Source organism: Eschrichtius robustus, chromosome 6 (genome assembly GCF_028021215.1).
Source record: "Eschrichtius robustus isolate mEscRob2 chromosome 6, mEscRob2.pri, whole genome shotgun sequence".
Lineage (NCBI taxonomy): Eukaryota > Metazoa > Chordata > Mammalia > Artiodactyla > Eschrichtiidae > Eschrichtius > Eschrichtius robustus.
Window position 1 is genome coordinate 17,969,480 of NC_090829.1, and position 23,425 is coordinate 17,992,904.

A 23,425-nucleotide genomic window follows, 5' to 3' on the forward strand; every position below is an offset into this window, starting at 1 on the left:
AGCCTTTAAAAAGAAGGAAATCCTATCATTTGCAACATGGACGAACCTGGAGGACATTATGCTAAGTGGAATAAGCCAGGCACAGAAAGACAAATAGTGCATGATCTCACTTATATGGGAATCAAAAACAAGTCAAACTTATAGAAGCAGAGAGCAGAATGGTGGTTACCAGGGGCTGGGGGTGTGAGGGAAATGGGGTGATGCTGGTCAAAGGGTACAAAGTTGCAGTTATGTAGAATGAGTAAATCTAGAGATGTAATGTACAATATAATGACTATACATTTAATATAATATTGTGTTAAATACTGGAAATTTACTTAAAGAGGGTAGAGTTCAGGTCCTCTCATCCCTACCCCCCCCCAAAAATATGGTAACATTGTGAGGAGATGATATGTTAAGTGGCTTTACTGTAGTAATCGTTTCACTGTGTATATCACATTATTTTGTTATATATTTTAAATACATACAATTTTTAGTTACAATGTTTTTACATTTTTTAATGAAATTAGCCACAGTAAAAAAGTAAAAAGAAACGTAAGATTTAAATTAATTATGTATCTTATTTAACCCAATATATCTAAAATGTTATTTCAACATGTAATCAATATAAAAGTATTGATGTTTTACCATTTTTTTTCTTCCTAAGTCTTCAAGATCTGTTGTGTATTTGCACTTAAAGACATCTCAAATTGGACTAGCCACATATAGCTAGTGGTTACCATATTGGACCATGCAGATTTGAATTACAAGAATGCCAGAAAAAGAGAATGGATAAGGGGAAACAGAGGCAGGGAAGAAACAAAATAATTTGAGAAAATGTCCAAGAACTAAAGAATACTAGTTTCCAAATTGAGCAGGCTCTGAGCCCAGCAAAATAAGTGAATTAGATACAGACCAAGGCACCTCATCATATTATTTCAAAACACCAGGGACTCAGAAACCTCTATAGGCTTCAAAGGAAAAAAAAAAAAAAAACAGGTCACAGTCAAAGGATCAGTGGCTTTAGACTTCTCAACAACAATGGATAAATGGAAGACAATGGATCCGTGCCTTTAAAATTCTGAAGGAAAAGAACCACCAAGCTATAATTCTATAAATACCAACTACATTGGGAGTAGATAAAAGGTATTTTCAATGATCCAAGATCTAAAAATGTAGCTTTTAGGAAGCTACTGAAGGATGTGTTACACCAAACAAGGAAGTAAACCAAGAATGAGGAAAATGTGAGATATAAGAAACAGGAGAAAGGTGAAGGGAATCCCTAGGGTGAAACTGTGAACCAGGCCTAGAGATCAACCAGTCTAGATGAGAGTACGTCAGAAGGAACCAAGAAAGACTTCAAGGAAATGCAATTGATAGAATACCTAATGGGACTGATTATGGATGTAGAAAACTGGTAGAGGTTTGGGGGTTGAATTAGTAACATGTACTGTACCCCAAAAACTAAGCAAATAAAAGAGAAAAGGAAAATGTAGCTATAAATTCTGAATGTTGAGTAATTTATCTATATATTAAGAGGCTGCGGAGGGCATGTGGGTAAGGTGGAATGAATGGCAAAAGAGCTGAAACCTCATCTTTCACAGTGCAAAATTAATCCACTCCTTAGAACAGAAATATGAGAAAGGAGCAATATAGGCATCTTAACTGAAATGTAAAGATAAAAACCAAAATAATCAGGTGTTGAAAATGGTTGGATCTGGGGAAGAGAAAATAAAGGTCTGCCATTTTTTCTAATAAATTTTGTAAAACTATGTCTAAGTCTAAAGTATACACATATGTAACTTTTAAAAGAAACATGAACAATAATAAATCTGAGTGAATAAAGGACCTTTAACGGGCCATTGCTAATGAGTATCCTTATCTCCTAGCATTGAGTACTGGTTCCGCTGCATGGATGTGGATGGGGATGGTGTGCTCTCCATGTACGAGCTGGAATACTTCTACGAGGAGCAGTGTGAACGGATGGAAGCCATGGGCATTGAGCCCTTGCCATTCCATGATTTGCTGTGCCAGATGCTTGACCTGGTGAAGCCAGCCAACGATGGTAAGATTGAATAAAGAGCCATTTGCATTGTACACCTAGGTGTACAATGCAGCCTCCGTTGCACTGTAATGGAGTGTGGGATATAATCCTGGATGGTCCTAAATTATTTAACTTCCCAGAGTCTTCCATACAGGCTTTCCAAATACAGAAGTATTTAAGTTTCTCCTTTATTGTTAGCATAGAACCAACAATTGATGGCAAATTCTGTTTAAGAAATAGGCTTTTTCAACTTAAAATAGAACTACCATATGATCCAGCAATCCCACTCCTGGGCATATATCCAGAGAAAACCGTAAGTTGAAAGGATACAGACACCCCAGTTTTCATTGCAGCACTATTTATAATAGCCAGGACATGGAAGCATCCTAAATGCCCATCAACAGAGGAATAAATAAAGAAGTTGTGGTACGTGTATAGAATGGAATATTACTCAGCCATAAAAAAGAATGAAGTAATGCCATTTGCAGCAACATGGATGAACCTAGAGATTATCATACTAAGTGAAGTAAGTCAGACAGAGAAAGACAAATATATGATATCACTTATATGTGGAATTGAATTTTTTTTAACAAAAAGATACAAATGAACTTATTTATAAAACAGAAGCAGACTTATAGATATCAAAAACAAACTTATGGTTACCAAAGGGGAAGGTGGGGAGGGATAAATCAGGAGCTTGGGATGAACACATGCACGCTACTATATTTAAGCTAGATGACCAACGGGGACCTACTGTATAGCACGGGGAGCTCTACCCAATATTCTGTGATAGCCTATATGAGAAAAGAATCTAAAAAAGAATGAATACGTGTGTATGTATAACTGAATCACTTTGCTGTACACCTGAAACTAACACAACATTGTAAATCAACTATACTTCAATAAAAATATTAAAATATATAAATTAAAAAAATTGTTTAAAGAAAAAAAAAAGAAATAGGCTTTTTCCATAGAAACAGAAAGCAGATTAGTGATTGCCAGGGGCTGAGGATTTGGGAGGGGAGATGGAGTTGGGCTGCTTGATGGGTACAGTTTCCTTTGGGGGTGAAGAAAATGCTATGGAATGTGATAGTGGTGATGGTTGTGCAGCACTGTGAATGTACAAAAAGCCACTAAGTTGTACCCTTTAAAATGGTTAAAATGGTGAATTTTATGTGAACTTTACCTCAAAAAAAAGAAATCGATTTTTATAATCAAATAAGCATATGCATATACTTTTAAACTTCAGTAAAAGTTTTTTTCACTTGCCAAAACAGCTCTTGAAATTTACCAGATTTGTTCTTACACAGGCAAAATAACTCTACGAGATCTGAAGAGATGCAGAATGGCTCACATCTTTTATGACACTTTCTTTAATCTGGAGAAATACTTAGACCATGAACAGAGAGATCCCTTTGCAGTCCAGAAGGTACCAGTATAGTTTTAACTTCTATTTGAGGGCTGCAGTATCAGGGGTTGTGTGCTACAGATAAAAATGGTCTCTGCCTGCAGGAATTCTGGTATTTAAAGAGGTAACATTTAAAACATTTCATCACATACTGAAATGAGAGAATAAAGGACCTAGAGCACATCTCTTCCCATAGTATTAGAAAGTATATTGGGCTTGATTTAACTGTACCATTCAATTTCGGGATGACAAGGTAATGAAAACTAGATGCTCTCCAAAATAAGACAACCTTCAGATAATGTAACACTTTTTCAAGTGGTAATGATCACTGTACATGACTATCAGTTTGAAGACATTCTACAGCTGAAGAGGGGTGAGCTGCCTTCCCCATACACAAAAACCTGTGGACTCTCAGAAAACCCATGTCTAGAAAAACACCAAACAAACAAAAAGCAGAATATCACCACTTCTCCTTCTAATCCCCTGGTTAAAGAGTAAAAATTATATTGATGGAAAAGAACTGTTTCAGTTGAGTCCTATAGGAGTACAAGTACAGGAAACTTTCTCAGTCTTTTCTTTGTCTTCCATATGTTGCATAACTGTACTTGTAAGAATACAAAGATCAGCTTCTAAAAACAAATACTCTGTACTGGAACTTGGGGCATATCAAGATGCATTATCACTAGCCTGAAGTCAGTATTATATTTCATTGAGTTTAAGATGCCCCATTATTTTATATACCTTTAAGCAAGAAAAATAATTGCCAATTGTAAGTCTGAGATGCATGCCAATTTCAGAGATGTTAAAAGGGTGGGGTGAAGTTCTTAAAATGGATTAAATATAGTAATTAAGACATTGTGTAGTCAGTATTTAGGTACTTGCATTCTTCTAGGCATAACTAACCTTACACCCTAGGGCAATGCTAACTCAATTTCATCATGGAAAAACATCATTTTACCTAGAACATATAATCCAAGATGCTGCCTGTATTGTAGAAGGAAAAGAAAATATATGCCCTTTTTCCCCCTTCATTTCTTTTGTGTTATAAATTCTACTTTAAATTTTTTACCTTTAAATTTTCCTCTTTTTTCTGAGAGGTGGTAATTATCAACATTCTGAAAGTGCAGAAAGTGCTCAGTAAATTCCAAGCACTGTGTTGAAAAGACACTGGTTATATAGAGATGACTCAGTATATAAAGAATGGGTATATAGAGATGAAAAAAGACAGAAGAGCAAAAGGTGGCAACCAAGCATAGTATAGCGAAGGAAATGATTGGGGGGAGAAGGGCTGTTTCTAAAAGATAACACAGATAACACGGTATCTGAGCTGGCTTTGAAAGAAGCAATAAAAATTTGTCAGAGGAAGGGATCGTACATTTCAGGTGGGCATAAGCAAACCACAAGTCACTCCAGATAGCTGCTGTGCAAAGTGCCAGAGGAGAAGGGGCTAGAGAAGAGCCTCTGATAACAAGGCTGAGGAATCTAGACCTAAACAGTCCAGCTGCTGAACAGCCTTATAATTTTGTAATTCAAGGTGTAGAAAATCACTTTAGGAATGTTACTTTAGCACCACTTTTAACATGTTTAAATGAAACATTTTTCAGATAGTTTTTTTTCAGTGATGTAAAACATTTGTAATGACCTATCTCCAATTCTTTGTCTTTGATTTTGTTTCCTGTGGCTGTCCTCTTCCCAATCAGGATGTTGAGAATGACAGTCCTGAGCCCTCTGACTGGGACAGGTTTGCTGCTGAGGAATATGAGACCCTTGTAGCAGAGGAGTCTGCCCAAGCACAGTTCCAGGAAGGGTGAGTGAGTCTCCCTTGGTCTTGTAGAACTTTTTTTAACAGGGGTAACCACATTAGGACCACCTTAAAAAATCAAGCTAGTAATCCTTTCCTATTTCTACCATTTTTGACTATCATAAAAATGAGTGATTTTAACCAGCTTTAGTTAAATGAATATTTCCCCAGCAGTCTTCTCATTCCTTCTTCACTAATTTCCTGAAAAGTCTTCTCATGTGCCATTTCCTTTAATGGAGTTGTACCTTTCACTGAAAACTGAGATCATTGTGCAGTCATACTACTTTGCTAGGGATGTTGGTACACCCTGTAAATACAGGAGGAGGCTAGAAGAACTGAAGCTCTTTTAAGTAGTAAAGATCATCATGTTTAAAACAAATCTTTATCAGACATGGTTTTGTGCTTTCAACCCTGAACAGGAAGTAACTTCTACCAAGGATTTATAATAGGGTATAATTCCATAAAGGGACTGTTGTAAGAAATTAAATTATCCAAGACTTTTACTGCTTAGAACATTTCAGTAACTATAATTTGCTGGCTCTTTTCATCTAGCGATTCCTTTAGCAGTTCCTATGATTCTTCCTTAGTCATTGTTTCTCTAAGCCTCTCAATTAATCCTTATTATTAATGTAATGCATTTTGAATAGGCAGTATATTAATTTGATTTAATATTCAAATAAAAGAATAAATAGTAAGTTTCCTGCTACCCAATTGTCCCCGGAAGCAACCACTGTTATCATTTTCTGTGTACCCTTCCAAAGACACTCCGTCCCACTCCCTCCCACACGTTCTCACACTCTCTCTCACACACACACACACACACACACACATACATATATACATACATATGTGTGTATGTATAAAAGCAAATACACATATACATTCTTTTATTTCTTTCTTCCTCTTACACATATGGTAGCATACTCATTATTTAGTTCCCTGCTTTTTCCACACTTTTATAAAGTTTCTCTTATACAAGATGAATAAGTTCTGGAGATCCGCTGTACAACATAGTATCTATAGTTAAAATATGGTATTGTGCACTTTAAAATATGTTAAGAAGATAGATCTCATGTTAAGTGTTCCTACAAAAGAAAAAAAAGAGAACACAAGGAAATGTTTGGAGGTAATGGATATGTTTAGTGCCTTGGTTGTGGTGATGATATCACAGATATATGCATATATCCAAAATCATCAAGATGTATTCACTAAATGTGTACAGTTTTTTGTATCAAACTTCAATAAAGCTAAAAATGATAACAACAAAGATTGTGAGAGCAGCATGGTGAACCAGATGCTTGTATTTTATGATCATTGAGGTATAAATGAGGCATCACAAATATTTGGGGGGCCCTGAGGTGTATGAAAAAATTAATAAAAGAATGACGGTTGGAGAAAAAACAAATCAATAAATTGGAGATTATTCCATAAATATATTTAATGAATGTGCTAAGTTTTTTATAACTGCATAACATTCCACTATATAGTTATACCATTATTTTACATTCTTCCGTTCACGAACATTATAGTGAAAATAGTGAAATATTAGAGATATAATGTTGCAGTGAATAATCTTATATGTGTCATTTTATACATATGCGGGATAAATTTCTAGTGTGTGGCAAACAGATAGCAAACTTGCAAAGACATAGGAGGGTTTTAGAGAAACCAACAAGAAATGATGCAGACACCCAGAAATAGCTATGGTGGGAGCATTTCATCCCTAGGCCTAAAAGGACAAGGAGGTGAAACCATCATCAGAACCCAAAGGGAAAAGCTATATGGAGAGGGTCACCTGACAGAACTTGTGACCTTCAGTAATGCGATTTAGCCAACCTGTGGCAACCCAGCTGAGAGACAGCTGCTAGAATATCCCGTTTCATTCTCATATCCTTCAGTATCCTGCAGGCGCTTCCCTTTAGCTTCCAACCAGAAACCAGAAGACAAGAGAGCCCAATGGTGTGGTCCATTTGGGTCAGCCTCCTGGGGCACAGAGCTAGGGGAAGAGTAGGTCTAGAGGGATAAACAGAAAATACCCAGCTCAGTAGATAATGTCAAATAGTCCTCCATAGAGATTGTACCATTTTACCCCTACCATTAAGTCTTGAGTATCTTTTTTGAGAGTACTGAAGAAGCCATCACCAAACCACCTTCTTTAATCTAGAGATTTCCTTAATATGCTTAGCCACAAAACTGGGACCTCATTTTTATGTCAAAGAAAGACCCAGAGGAAGCCCTTAAAATCATTCATCATTCATTGATTATCTTAAGTCTGAGTGCATCAGAAAAGACAGGCAAGTTGATTCACAGGCATGATTTAGTTTTTTGGCAGGGAGCTTCATTAGTAGGAATTGGGGTAAGTGTACTGATCTTATGAAGCAATATCACTACTGTTAAGAAGATGTGTAGATGTTTATAATAGTGAAAACTGGAGACAATCTAAGTATTTAATAAGAAGATTAATAAAATTATCCTACATATACACAGTGCAAGCCCATGTAACCATTAAAAATCATTTTGTGGACGTATAATTCTTAACTAGCAAAGAAAAAATAGGGATGTGAAAGAAGGCTTTGAAAGATCAAGTAAAACTGAACAGAAAGGAACAAAAGTTATCAGAAAGAAAATTAGGTATATGTAAGGAAAACAAAAGGGATCTAACTTATATATACTAGACAGTGGAGCAAACGAAATAGAAAAAAATATTCAAAGATAACAGAAAAGCTTTTCTGAAATAAAAGAAGACCTGAATCTGAAAGGTCAGAAGTCACACCATATCCAGGAAATACTGATGATGACTGGCCCCATAGATGTGTGGTGAATTTAACAGAATTCAAAGATAAATAAAAGTTTACTTTGGGGGCTTTTTCCATTTTTTAAAAATGCAAGTCACCAGACAAGAGGGGGAAAAAAAAAATCAGCTTTGCCTCAGGTACCTCCACAGTAAAAATGAATACTAGAAGATCATAAAACAATATTTATACTAACCCAAGATGGCATTCAAACATGAAAACACAAATGGATATTTTCAAACATACAAGAACTGAAAGGAATAAAGCACCCATGAGCTCTTCTTTAAAGAGGACATAATCATAAAACCAAGAGATGAACCAAAATAGAGAGCCCAGAAATGGAGTGGCCATGGTGGAAAAGAAATAATAGTGAGTGTTCAATCCATTTAAATATAAAAGGATGGAGACAGAACATAATATTCCGGAAAAAATAATATAACTAAAAGTAGGATGTAGAGAGGAGGAAGAAATATATGTGTAAGTTTCATTAGCAGGGCCTCAACAGCTACCCTCTAAAGCTGATAAGTCAAGTTGAGGATTTAAGGCTATCAATTAAAATAAACATTTGAAAAACCAAAGCCAGACTCTAAATATTCTAATTCAATCAGAAAACATGTACACACAAAAAAGAAAAACACAGACCACGCAGCATAAAGATGACAGAACTAAAACAAATACTTTTAAGTCAGTGAATATAAATGGAACAAACTCACTTATTAAAAGAAAAGTATTCAATTATAGAATGACAACAAAAGTTGAATTAAAAAAGACTAAACACCCCAAAAAAGCTGTCCTGATAACATCAGATTCTTGAAGCAGAAACTCCAAAAGGAAAAAAAAGGAGAAATTGAAACCTGTTATTTGCAGCCATAATAAAATATTCCCTGAAAATGGATACCTTTGTGGCTTATTGTCCAGAGACCATTTACAAAATACATATTAGGCCACAAACAAAACTTCAGTGGACTTCTAAAAAGTAACAATAATACAGACTAGCTTCTCATTTCAAGGAGGTAAACAAAGCATCCTGTAGTTTTCAGTCTCTCATACCATATAAAAATAAGAAATACAGAGCACCACTTGAAGTAATAGGAGAAACTTTCAGTGGACTAAAAGAAGGAAAGCAGATGGAATCGGATTGAAGAGGGAGCCAGAGCTTAGGTTCTGTGCAGGAAGATGAGGAAGATAATTGCCACAGATAAAGGGAGCAGCACTTACAGATGATTCATACCTTAATTTGATTGAAACCAAGAGCAAGAGGGAGACCAGAAGAAGAAGCATCCAGGGAGGCTGAACCCTGTACATCCCATCCTACCCATAAAGGAAAGACAAAAGCAGTGAGTATGGGATCTTGGGGCAGCATGGCCCATCCATCCCCCTATTCCCATTTAAAACACTAGCAACCCCACATTGCTCTCTCCTAAGCAGCCAGTGCAGAGGCAACAGTCTGTTCTCTACTACATAGTAAAGTGGACAAATATCAACCAATAAAATACTCAACAAATGGAAGAACTTTCAACCCTGGAAGGAGACTCACTACAACAATCAGAACAAGACATCAAAATGGGTATATTTACTTTTTTTTTTTTTCCTGCACCGCACAGCATGTGGGATCTTAGGTCCTCAACCAGGGATCGAACCCGTGCCCCCTGCAGTGGAAGCACAGAGTCTTAGTCACTAGACCACCAGGGAAGTCTGACTATTTTTAGAGAGATAAGAGAGAATATTACACTCTTCAAGCAAGACCGGCCAGTATCTTTCCAGTATCTGGAAATGAAAAGAAAAAAAATCTTAATGAAAAAACACAATCATTGGGCTAAATAATAGAATGGACACATCTGAAAAGTTGATTTGGAATATTGATTGTGATACAGGAGTAAGAAATCCTTGTAGAAACCAGTAGAAATAATAGCCAAATAATTCCCAGAATTTTAGCTGTTTAAACAAATAAAAATATACACAGAAACAGGAATCAGCAAATTTTTTCTGGCCAGGTAGTAAATATTTTAGGCTTTGCAGGTCTCTGTCACAATTACTTAGCTCTGCCACGGTGGTGTGAAAGTAGCCATAATATGTAAGCAAGTGAATGTGGCTGTGTTCCAATAAAATTTTAATAATAGACACTGAGATATTAACTTCAGATCATTTTCACATCGCGAAATATTCTTCTTTTGATTTTGTTTTCAAATCTAAAAAGGTAAAACCATTCTTAGCTCATGGACTGTACCAAAACAGGTGGTGAGACAGATCTGGCCCACCGATTGTAGTTTCCCAATCCCTGTAGTAGAGTGAAATTTCAGAACATAAAAGATAAAGAAGAACTGAAAAGCTACCGGAGAGGGAAAAGAAAAGATTACCCACAAATTAAACACAAAAAGAAACAGATACACTAACTAATATGTATAAAATAGATAACTAACAAGAACCTGCTATATAGCACAGGGAACTCCACTTCACTTTACTATACAGTAGAAACTAACACAACATTGTAAAACAACTATACCCCAATTTTTAAAAAAAGAAGAAAGAAATAGAGCATTTCACTGAAATACTGAAAAGAAAATAACTTTGAACCTTGAATTCTGTTCCTATTTAAATGTGAGGGCCAGATAAAGACATTTTTAGACATTCAAAGATGCAAAATGGTTGCCACCCACAGATGATCTCTGAAAGAAATTTTAAAGGGTATTCTTCAGCAAGAAGGTAAATATATCCTAGAGGAATAGTGGGATACAAGAAACAACAAAATTAGTAAAATTTATCCTTAGAATTAGGGAAGTATTGATTATAGATACTGTTAACAGAGAGAGTAAAAGAAAGTCAGGGTAATATGCCATGAATCTTTATTAGAGTGAAGAATATAGACACTGATAAATTTATATTTAACAATGACTAGAGTTAAAGTATGTCTGTTGGGCTTCCCTGGTGACGCAGTGGTTAAGAATCAGCCTGCCAATGCAGGGGACACGGGTTCGAGCCCTGGTCCAGGGAGATCCCAAATGCCGCAGAGCAACTAAGTCCGTGCGCCATAACTACTGAGCCTGTGCTCTAGAGCCCGCGAGCCACATCTACTGAAGCCCACATGCCTAGAGCCCGTACTCCGCAACAAGAGAAGCCACCGCAATGAGAAGCCTGTGCACTGCAACGAGTAGCCCCTGCTCTCTGCAGCTGGAGAAAAGCCCGCGCGTAGCAACAAAGACCCAACGCAGCCAAAAATAAATACATAAAGCAAATAAATTAAAATTTATTTATATATGTCTGTTAAAAAGTTTAAGGGCGGGGCTTCCCTGGTGGCGCAGTGGTTAAGAATCTGCCTGCCAATGCAGGGGACATGGGTTCGAGCCCTGGTCCAGGAAGAGCCCACATGCCACAGAGCAATTAAGCCCATGCACCACAACTACTGAGCCTGCGCTCTAGAGCCCGTGCTCCGCAACAAGAGAAGCCACCGCAACAAGAGAAGCCACCGCAACGAGAAGCCCACGCACCGCAACGAAGAGTAGCCCCCGCTCACCACAACTAGAGAAAGACCGCGCGCAGCAACTACGACCCAACGCAGCCAAAACTTAAAAAAAAAAGTTTAAGGAAAATCACTAAAAGAATAAATATTAAATGGAAAACTTTCTAATCATTTTTAGAAAAAGACAGTAGACTATTAACTGGAAAAATAGTTGTATAAAGAAAACTCAGTCTACTAAAAGACAATGTGTTTATCAGTATTCTTTTGGTGAGAAGTGACTTTAACTCAAATTGGCATAAGGGGGGAAAAGCATTAGCAAAAAGGAAATTATTGGCTTATAGAACTGAAAAGTCTAGGGATAGTACTGACTTTAGAGACTTTGAGTTTATCTCTTTCATCTCTTAGATAATGCTTTGCTTTCATTCTTTCACTCTTCAGCAAGATTTTTATATGTGGTGGCAAGATGATACCTTCAAGTTCAAATAAAAGAGAAAATCCCTTTCCCACAAGATCCAACAAAAGCCCAGGACTTGTGTTGGCTCTGATTGGCTTGGTTTGGGTCTAGTCCCTGAACCAGCTCCTGAAGGAATTAAGCCTAGAACTTAGCTTGGACAGGAGTCAAGTTCATCCAAACCATGTGTATTCCCAAGGAAAATTTGGGAATTTTGAAAATATGGCCCTAAAAAAGGAAATGCTATACTGGTAAAGGAACAACAGATGTCCACTACAGTAAGAAAGGAGACAAAAAGACAAACACAGACAAAATAAATGGACAAAGTAAGTCCAGATATAGTATGAATCACAAAACTCAGAATGGATTAAAAATCCAACTGTACACTATTCTTTTAGATTCATACCTAACACAGAGGTAGCAGTCAAATAAATAATAAACAAGAGGAAATCAGGTATAGCAATGTTAATGAGACAAAGATAATTGAAACCTTTAAAAGAAACTTACCAGTATTTCAGCAGCTGGCCATGAAAATAAGTTACGAACTTTATGCAATACATAAAACAAATCTGATAGAAATACAAGGAAAAATTGACAATCCCATAGTCATATAAAAACCAACAAATCAAACAGGCTAAAAAATTCATAAAGAATATAGAATTAGTAAACTTTCATAGAGGTACTCAAAAGTATACTTGGTACCCAACAAATACACATGGAACCATCACAATAAAGTACCTATTTATTAAGGCATGAAGGAAACTGCAACATTTTTTTAAATTACTAGCATATAGGCCACATTTGTTACTTAAAATGTAACCTGAAATTAACAACAACAAAAATGCACATATCTGGAGAGTTAAAATTAAAATTTTGAAAAATTAAATATATCTTAAAATAATTGTTAAGCTAAAGAGAAGATCAAAATACCAATTACAGTTTCTTTTAGAATCAGGCAATGAAAGTATTATATTTATTAAAATCTGTGGGATATGGACAGGGGAAAATTTGTAACCTGTAGACAGAAATAAATGAATTAGATGATGCATGAAAAAGGATGACAAAATAGACCCAAATAAAGTACATGAAAGGAAGGAGTTCAACAACTGTATTTCAAACAAAAATAAATCTATTAACTTATCCATACATACCCATATTCTGTGCCAAGCACTATTCTAAATATTTTAATTCATAAAACCTCTATTTTGTAGGTGCTGTTATCCCTAGTTTACAGATATTAAAACTGAACTACAAAAAAAAAAAAAAACTGAACTACAGAAGATTAATTTGTCAAATCTACCAACATATATAAAAGAATACATCATAAGTAAGGGGGTTTTATCCCAAGATTGCAACAGTGGTTCAACTTTACAAAATCTGTCATTAACAGATGAAAGGAGTAAAAAGGAAACAAAATACAAACTGATTCTTTGAAGGCATGTGATAAAATATATTTTCTGGTTTGGAAAATATCATAAAACTAAGCAAACTTAAGAGCACCTCCTTAATGGGTAAAGGGTATTAATCCCATGCCCCAGAAACAACCAGCTAAAAATATAATAGAAAAAAATCCTATTTGTGATATCAACAAAAAAAGTGACTCGAAAATATATGTGAAGAAAATATAAAATTTCACTAAAAGTTATAAAGATCATTCCCCATGTTAAAATTAATTTATTAATTTGATATAATCCCCCCAAATATGTTGTAGAACTTGATCAGCTAATTCTAAAACTCATACTGAACAATAAATACAAAAGAATTGCAGTGAGTTCTGAAAAGAAACAAAGGTATGGTGGGGCACAGGGGATGTGTACTATAAAGCCATAGTAATTAAACTCATTTTAGAATCCATGCCAAAACAGAAGATTTATGCAAAGCAATACAGTATATGATAAAGATAGTGTGTCAAGAAAAGTCTAGTCAGTAAAATGTTGGCTCTCTGTGGTGGAGTGAAAAAAGTACATATTAAGCTAATATCTGCATGCAAATAAAGAGTTTAAAAGCAAAAAAAGTGATGGGAGAAATTTATAGGGAAATTATTTATAGATTTGAGTATATTTTAAAAGTGACAAATTCTATATCACAATCAAAAGGCAAACACATAGGGTTGAATACTCTTTCATAAATTGGATTCTTCAAAATCAATAGTTAAGAACATGAATATTAACCAATTATACAACATCAAAAGATAGAAATTTCACCCAGGAAATAACAAAGAAAATTCCCACTTCACCAACAGTTAAAACGTAGTAGCCAGATATAACAATTTTAAGTGTTATCTGTAAACAACAAAGCCCCAAAATACATGAAACAAAAATTGCCAGACAATTCAACAATTATAGCTGGAGATTTCAACACCCCTCTTACAGTAACTGATAGAACTAGAGACAATCACTAAGGATACAGAAGACTTGAACAACACAGTCAATGTATTTGATCTAATCAATATATACACTCCACAAAACTAGCAAAATACACATTTTTCTCAAATGCACATGGAACTTCTTCAGGAAGGACCATCTGTTAGGTGAATAAAACAAGATTCAGTAAATTCAAATCAAGTATGTTTTCTGACCATTATAGAATAAAATTACAAATCAATAACAGAAGGAAATCTGGGAACCCCAAAACGTTTGGAAATTAAATAACACACTTCTAAAGACGCATGGGTCAAAGAAGACACTGCAGGGAAATTTAATATTATCTTGAAACAAATGAAAATAAAAGAAGAACATATGAAAATGTATGAGGTGCAATTAAAGCAGTGCTCAGAGGAATATTTATGGCCCAGAAAGGTCGAACATCAATAATATAAGCTTCCATCTTAAGAAGCTAGAAAAAGGAAGAGCCAAATAGACCCAAAATAAGTAGAAAGAAGGAAATAATAAAGATCAGAGTAGAAATCCATGAAATAGAAAATAGGAAAACAATATGAAAGAACTGATGAAACCAAAAGTTGGTTCTTTGGAAAGATTTTAAAAGAGATAAAGCTTTAGAAAAAACAAAAGAGAGAGAGAAAGGAATAAATTAAAATCAGGATGAAAGAGGTTGCATCACTATGGATACTATAGAACTTAATTATAAAGGAATATTATGAACAACTTTATCCCAATAAATTTGACATCTTAGATGACATGGGACAAAATCCTCAAAAAACTCAAATTACCAAAACTGGCTCAAGAAGAAATGGAAAATCAGGACAGACTATATCAAGATACTAAATAAGTTATTAAGTTTTCCCCAAAAGAAAAGTCCAGGTCCAGATGGTTCCAATGGCAAGTTCTGTCAAATATTTAAGGGAAAAAATAATACCAATCTTTCATTAATACTTTCAGAAAATAACAGTAGGAGGGAACAGTTCTAAATTTATTTTAGAAAGCCAATATTACCCTTATACCAAAGCCAGACAAAGAGATCATGAGAAATGAAAACTACAAACCAATATCCCTCATGAACATCAATATAAAACTTTTCACAAACTATTTAAAATATCAAATCCAGCAACATATAAAAAAGATTATACACTCTAAGTGGGGTTTACTCCAGGAATGGAAGGCTGTCTTAACATCTGAAAATCTATTAATGTAATACACCATATTCATATAATAAAGGACAAAAACCACATAATCATTTCTATAGACACAAAAAAAGCATTTGACAAAATCCAACATCCATTCACAGTAACTCTTACCCCAGTAAGGATAAAAAGGAACTTCCTTAACCTGATAAAAGGCATCTATAATTAACATCATATGTATAGTGAAAAACTGAATGCCTTTCCACTAAGATCAAGAACAAGGCAAGGATGCTTCTGTCCCTCCCCATTTCTACTCAACACTGTAACTGAGGGTCCTATCCTGTGCAGTAAGACAAGAAAAAAAAACATTAAAAGTGTTCAGATTGGAAAGAAAAAAGTAAATCTATTCCTAGATTATATATCCTTTAAGTAGAAAATACAAAGAAATCTGTGTAAAAGCTACCAGAACTAATAAATGAGTTAGCAAGGTCTCAGAATACAAAAGCTCAGTATACAAAAATCAGTTGTATTTCCATGTACTAGCAATGAACAATCAAATAGTGAAATTCAAATAAAAAATTCTATTCACAACAGCATCAAAAAGAAAAAATACAATAAATATAACAAAAGAACTATAATACTTGCACGCTGAAACACGCTGAAAACTGCAAAACAGTGCTGAGAGAAATTAAAGAAGACCCAAATAAATAGAATTAGAAAGCTCAGTGTTGTTAAAATGTCAGTTCTCCCCAAATTGATCTACAGATTTAACCCACTCCCTATCAAAATCCCTGCAGGCCTTTGTTATAGAAATTGGCGAACTGATCCTAAAATTTATATAGAAATGCAAAATACCTAGAATAGCCAAACACTTTTTTAAAAGAACAAAGTTGAAGGACTTAAGCTACCTGATTTCAAAACTTACTACAAAGCGAACAACCATCACGGCATTGTAGAATTGGTAAGTATACACAATCAGTGACACACTCTAGAAATAGACCCTCATATATACAGCCAATTAATTTTCAACCAAAGGAGAAAGGGTAGTCTTTTCAGAAATGACACTGAAATAATTGGATGTCCATATGCAAAAACAACCTCAATCTGTATCTCACACCATATACAAAGATAATTATCTTGAGTTCCCTGGTGGTCTAGTGGTTAGGATTTGGCACTTTCACTGCCTTGGCCTGGGTTCAATCCCTGGTCGGGGAACTGAGATCCCGCAAGCTGCATGGAGTGCCAAAATAATTATTATTATAATTATTAATTAATATTAATTAATTATTATCTCAATAAATGTAAGAGCTGAAACCCTAAAGCTTCTAGAATAAAACATAGGAGAAAAATCTTTGTGACCTTGGGTTAGGCAAGAGCAATAAAAATATTGATAAATTGGACTTCCTTCAAAATTAAAAACTATTGCTCTTCAAAGACACCATTAAGAAAATGAAAAAGACACACTGGGGGAAAATATTTCTAAAACATCCTGATAAAGGATTCTTTCCAGAATATATAAAGAACTTACAGCTCAATAATAAAAAGACAACCTAAATTTTTAAGTGAACAAAAATTAGAATAAATATTTAAATTAGAGGTACAAACAGCAGATAGATATATGAAAAGATGCTTTACATCATTAGACATTAGGAAAATGTAAATTGAAACCACAGTGATACACTACACAGCCACTAGAACATCTAAAATCACCAGTTGGCAATGATGTGAAGAAGCTGGAACCCTCATATATTGGACTGATGTGGATGTAAAATTATGTAGCCTCTTTAGAAATGTTTGGCAATTTCTTAAAAAGTTAAACATACATTTATCATATGAATCAGCAGTTCCACTCCTAGGAATCTACCCAAGAGAAATGTTTACCCAAGACTTGTACATGAATGTTTACAGCAGCATTATTCTTAGTAGCCCAAAACTGAAAATAATCCAAATATCCACTAAACTGGTGAATTGATAAAATATAGTATATCCATGTAATGGATGCTCTTCAGCAATAAAAAAAAAAAAAGAACCATTGACAAACACAACATTGATGAATCTCAAGCCAAGTGAAAGAAGCTAGACAAAAAGAGTATATTCCAATCTTGTATGATTCCATTTATGTAAAATTCTAGAAAATGCATCCTAGGGACTTCCCTGGCAGTCCAGGGGTTAAGACTCCGTGCTCCCAATGCAGAGGACACGGGTTCAATCCCTGGTTGGGGAACTAAGATCCCGCATGCCACACAGCACAGCCAAAAATTTAAAAAAAAAAAAAAAGTCAGGCTTGCCAAAGGGGAAAGGGGGGTGGGGAGGATGGATTGGGTGTTTCGGATAAGCAGATACACACTACCATATGTAGGGTAGATGACCAACAGGGATTTACTGTGTGGCATAGGGAACTCCATTCAGTATCTTCTAGTGACCGATAGTGGACAAGAATCTGAAAAAGAATATATATGTATAACTGAATCACTTTGCTGTACACCTGAAGTACACAGTACTGCAAATCAACTATATTTCAATAAAAAAGAAAATATCACAAGTTTTAAAATTTTTCTAAAAAATTCTAGAATGACAGAAACCAAATCAGTGGTTAGCTGGGGAGGGCAAAAGTGATTCTAAAGGGGCATGAGGAAACTTTCGTTGGGGGGGGGGGGGGGTGGGGGCGGGGGGGGGTATTTACATGATCTTGAGGTGTTGCTTTTACAGGTGTATACAAAAGTCAAAACTTATTAATTATACACTTTAAATATGAGCAATTTATTCTATGTCAAATATACCTCAATAAATAAAAGGAAAGAACTACTAATACATGCAACAACACAGATGAATCTAAAAAATACCATTCTACATGAAAGAAGCCGGACACTAAAAGACTATATATTATATGATTCCATTTATATGAAATTTCTAGAAAAGGCAAAATTATAGAGCCAGAAAACAGATCAGTGGTTGCCTAGTTCCAGGATTGAGAGTACAAAGTGAATGCAAACAAGCACAGGGAGAGGAAAGGCAGATGGAGATGAAAGTATTCTACAATTGAATTGTGGTGATGATTGCACAATTACTAAAACACATTAAACACTTAAGATCAGTGAATTCTATGATATGTAAATTAAGCTTAAATAAAACATTTGTAAAAAGCAAGCGCCCAAAAAAGTTTAGCTTATTAAATTGGCAGGAATTTTTTAAGAGATGGTATGAATTCAGTACATGTTTGCATTCCTGCTGTATACTAAGCATTATTGGATATTGGTGAACACAGACAGGATCCCTGCCTTAGCAGGGAAAAACAGGCAGGTACAATTAAAATAAAGTGTCTTAACTGCTCTCTCATAGAAGCAGCACATTGTAGTAACAGATATTGCTGGTAGAAGCAAATTGGCCCAACCTCCAATTGGAATTAATTTGAAATTAATTTGACAATATGCTGCAAAAGCCTGAATTCATACCCTTTGACTCCCAATTCTAATTCTGGGTATCTATTGTAAATAATCAGAAATTTAGATAGAACTGTTCTATCCAAACAGTTGGCATTGGTCACAGGTAATTATAAAATTAAAAAATTCAAAGCAACACAAATGCACGATAATAGAATAGTTAAGTAAGTCATGGTATCTATGTGTCATATTTTGCAGACATTTAAATTATGTGTTGCACAAAAATGTAACATGGAGAAATCAGGGTTACAAAATTGTGATATAATCTCAATATTAAAAATGTGTATCTATATAAACATGCTAAATGATAAGGCTCCAAAATATTAACAGTGGTTAACTCTGGGCTGTGGGATTGCAAGTACTTTGGTTTTTTATACTGTTCTATAATTTATAATGTTTGTATAATGAACATGTACTACTTTAATAAACAGGAAGAAGTTATTTTTCTCCTTTATCTGTTTACATAGGTGATATGTATTCACTGCAGAACAGTTAGAAATGTAGATAAAAATCTTCACCTAAAATCTACCACCCAGAGATAGCCTGACTTATCATTTAGGAGTATATCCTTCTAGACATTTCTTTGCAAATAGATAAGTAATTTGTTTTACAGAAATGGAATTTTATACTACATATTGTTTTGTAACCTGCTTTAGAGGAAGGAGAAAATAGAGATAGCAGGTCTAAACACTTAGAAGTTTATTAGTCTAAAAAGAAGAGAAAATATATGGCAACTAAAGAGGATAGGTAACTGGCTCAAGCAAAAGTTTTTCTCGAGTTGTGGTAGTGCTCAAAGAAGGTGCCAGTGTGTGTGGAGGGCAGAGAGGGGAAGCAAAGGGATGCAGACAGAAATACTGGCGAGGGGAGAGAGGAGATGATCTCCTCATGAGAGGAGATGCGGAGACCAGCTGTAGTGAAATTTGACCAGTGCATATGAGAGGCTTCTGCTGGACACCCATCTTCTCATGTTGTGGGAGATAAGATAAGGCGTACACAGAGCACATGTGGGTGATGAGATCTCAAGGGGAGAGGAGAAGCCTTACAACAGCCATGGCCTGTAGGGTGAGCACTAGAATGTCAACAAAGGAAAAGAAAGGCCTCTTTATTACAGTTGTTAATAACTGACTGACATGGTTCAAAAGCAAGGCCAGACCCAGAATTCCAAGGCTACATCACCTAGGGCTTCATCTCAAGAGGAATTACAAATAAATCAGGGTGAGTTTGCCAAACAGAAATTACCAGAATCAAATATTAGAAAGGGAGGAAGCATGGTAGTGCCATGGAAAGAGCATAAGCTTAGGAGCCAGACAGATCTGGTTCTACCTCCCACTCACCAGCTGGGCAGGTTATCTGACTCCTGAGGCTCAGTTTCAGAAGATACCAGCAACCACCTTCCAAGGTGGTTGTGAGAATCAAAGATAATACATATAAACACCTGGCACATCGTAGATACCTGACAAATAATAGCTATTACTACTATTACTACTCCCTGAAGGAGACGAGATACAATATAACATCATGGTTAAAAGCACAGAATTTGGATTTAGACAAATTTAGTTAAGTTCAAAGCCTTGCTCTATCAATCACTAGAGCAAGCCTCAGCATCCCCTATACAATGAGGATACCACCTGCCACACCAAGCTGTTTCCGGATTAAATAAGACAATGTACATAATGTATTATGCCCTTAGGCGTAGTGCCTATGTAATCAATAAACAATGGCTATTATTACTACCACTTCTGTGATCTTGGCCACATTACATAACCTCTCTGAACTATAATTTAGTCAGGTATTACATTAGCATTCCACTGCCTACCTTGTTCCCTTCATTCCCAGGGCACAGAACATGGCACACAGTTGGCAACAGTAAATATCTGTTGCATGAACAACAGGACTGTACTGAGAAAGATAATGTATCTAACAGTGTCTGGCATATAAATGCTGGGGAAAATGGACCTATTTGTGTTTCCACTGGAACATGGGCTCCTTCAGGGCAGGGCACCTTGTTTTATTCATCTTGTAATACCAGCACCTGGCAAACTGTTAGGGATGTAGGAGATCCTCAGCAAATGTTTACTGAGTGGCACAGAAGGCAGCAGTAATCTGGCAGCCACCCTCACTACAAGGATAACGCAGGAGCCCAGACAACTTGACCCTCCAAAATCAACTTGAAATTCTCTATCTACTTTACCATCTAACATCATAGGTCACCTCTGGGCCAAGTGCCTGTACCTCCTGATTCAAGGCTCGTACTTAGGTAATGCCTTCAATAAGCAACCTAGTAATTAAAAAATAATAAGTAATCTGGTTATGACTCCATATTTTAGTGAGGTGAAAGAGGGTAAAGGGTCTCCGTAAGTATGCGTTTGCAAACATTGTGAATTATCCCATCTAGCATCAAAGTAATGAACGGTCATAGGGGAAGCCAGAAAGACAGGGTACCAGTTATATATACCTAGTCAACTAAATGACTATGACTATGACTGTGTCACCTATATGAAGATAACAGGTTATGACACCAAACTTATTTATAGTTAACATTCTTATGGTTTCTGCAATGAAGTTTAAAACTCCACAAAAACTGTGAAAAGCAGGCTAAAGGGTCCTCTATGTTGCTATCTTAAACCGCAGCCTGTAATAATTAGAAACAAGATACTCTGCCAATCTGACAAATACTTGATTACTTCAGATTTTTAGTTAAGAGTCGTTTACATTATCTCAAAAATACTTTCTTACAGGATATCCTGGTGTTTCACCAACAGCTTTACATTTGATTAACTTAGATTAAACACAATTTTCTTTTCTGAGAGTCTTTATCTGATTAGTAGAGAAAGATAGGCTTACTGCAGAAAAATTGCAAAATATAAAGAGATTAAAATCATCCTCGGTTCAGTCATCCAGAGATAACCATTATTTATACTTTGGTATATTTCTTTTTGATGCTTAATGTTACTAGTGTATTCAAAAACATCACTTTTGGGCTTCCCTGGTGGCGCAGTGGTTGAGAATCTGCCTGCCAATGCAGGGGACACGGGTTCGAGCCCTGGTCTGGGAAGATCCCACATGCCGCGGAGCGACTGGGCCCGTGAGCCACAATTACTGAGCCTGCGCGTCTGGAGCCTGTGCTCCGCAATAAGAGAGGCCGCGATGGTGAGAGGCCCGCGCACCGCGATGAAGAATGGCCCCCACTTGCCGCAACTGGAGAAAGCCCTCACACAGAAACGAAGACCCAACACAGCCTTAAATAAATAAATAAATAAATAAATAAAATATTTAAAAAAAAAAAAAAAAAAAAAATCACTTTTAATGTTTCAGAGTATTCTCTCAAGCAATAACACATCCATTTTCCCTATCATCGGACATTCAGACAATTTAGAAGAACTGTTTTCTACTGAATGTTTTTAAAGGTGGATTTCTCCTTTATATTAAATATAAACATGTACTGACTTACACCTTGTATGAGATCTACATTTACTTCATTCAGCACTGGAAAATAAGACACTGTAGGCAAAGAAGGCCAGTCAGAAACCCACTGGAGCAGTCTTCCAGGAATGTAAGCTGGTGAGAGTCAAGTCTGGGGTAAGGGGCTGTGTGGAGCCTGGCTGTCCTGAGTGAGGTGGGAGAATTTAGCAGAAGAGCAGGGATCGTGGCGGGTGGGGTACATGTGTGTACACATTGGGGCATGAGTTATAATCTTACAAGTCCAATAGTTCTGAGTCATTATTTTCATAGTGCTCAATAAACAGAGCCTTTATATGAGCCTGAAGTTAATGTGTTCATTTTTTTCTGCATTCAGCAAAACAAAGCCCAATTTTAATTTATTTGAATATTCACTGGTACCTACCTAATTTATGCCAGGCACTGTAGTTGGTAATAAAAAATGAATTAAACCCTGTCCCTCCCTTCAAGTTCATGATTAGCATATAATTTAATTTTAAATCTAAAATTTAAATCTAAATCTAAAATCTAAATTTTAGATTAAATTTTAAATCTAGGGACTTCCCTGGTGGCGCAGAGGTTAAGAATCCGCCTGCCAATGAAGGGGACACGGGTTCAAGCCCTGGTCCGGGAAGATCCCACATGCTGCGGAGCAACTAAGCCCATGTGCCACAACTACTGAGCCTGCGCTCTAGAGCCCGCCAGCCAGAACTACTGAAGCCCGAGTGCCCAGAGCCCATGCTCCGCAACAAGAGAAGCCACTGCAATGAGAAGCCCACGCATCGCAACGAAGAGTAGCCCCCGCTCGCCGCAACTAGAGAAAGCCCACGCGCAGCAACAAAGACCCAAAGCAACCAAAGATAAATAAATAAATAAATTTATAAAGCAAAAAAAATTTTTAATCTAAGTTTAAATTTTAATCTAAAATTTTTATACTATCTACATCCAAAATAAATAAGGATTAGTAACTGATGACTCATGACCCTAGAACTGCAAGAGATCCTCAGCCATCAAAAATGAAGTAGTATCAGGACTTCCCTGGTGGTCCAGTGGTAAAGAATCCGCGTTCCAATGCAGGGGACTCGGGTTTGATCC

General features: G+C 36.0%; 1 protein-coding gene across 4 annotated transcripts in view; it reads left to right on the plus strand.

Annotated features, from left to right (window-relative positions):
- Positions 1–23,425, plus strand: part of PPP2R3A (protein phosphatase 2 regulatory subunit B''alpha) — a 210,483-nt gene that overhangs the window by 179,779 nt on the left and 7,279 nt on the right. For all 4 annotated transcript variants that reach the window (XM_068545961.1, XM_068545959.1, XM_068545958.1 and 1 more), the window contains 3 exons: positions 1,869–2,044; positions 3,334–3,452; positions 5,132–5,238. In XM_068545961.1, coding sequence (XP_068402062.1) covers positions 1,869–2,044; positions 3,334–3,452; positions 5,132–5,238 — 402 coding nt within the window. The remainder of the gene's footprint in view (positions 1–1,868; positions 2,045–3,333; positions 3,453–5,131; positions 5,239–23,425) is intronic.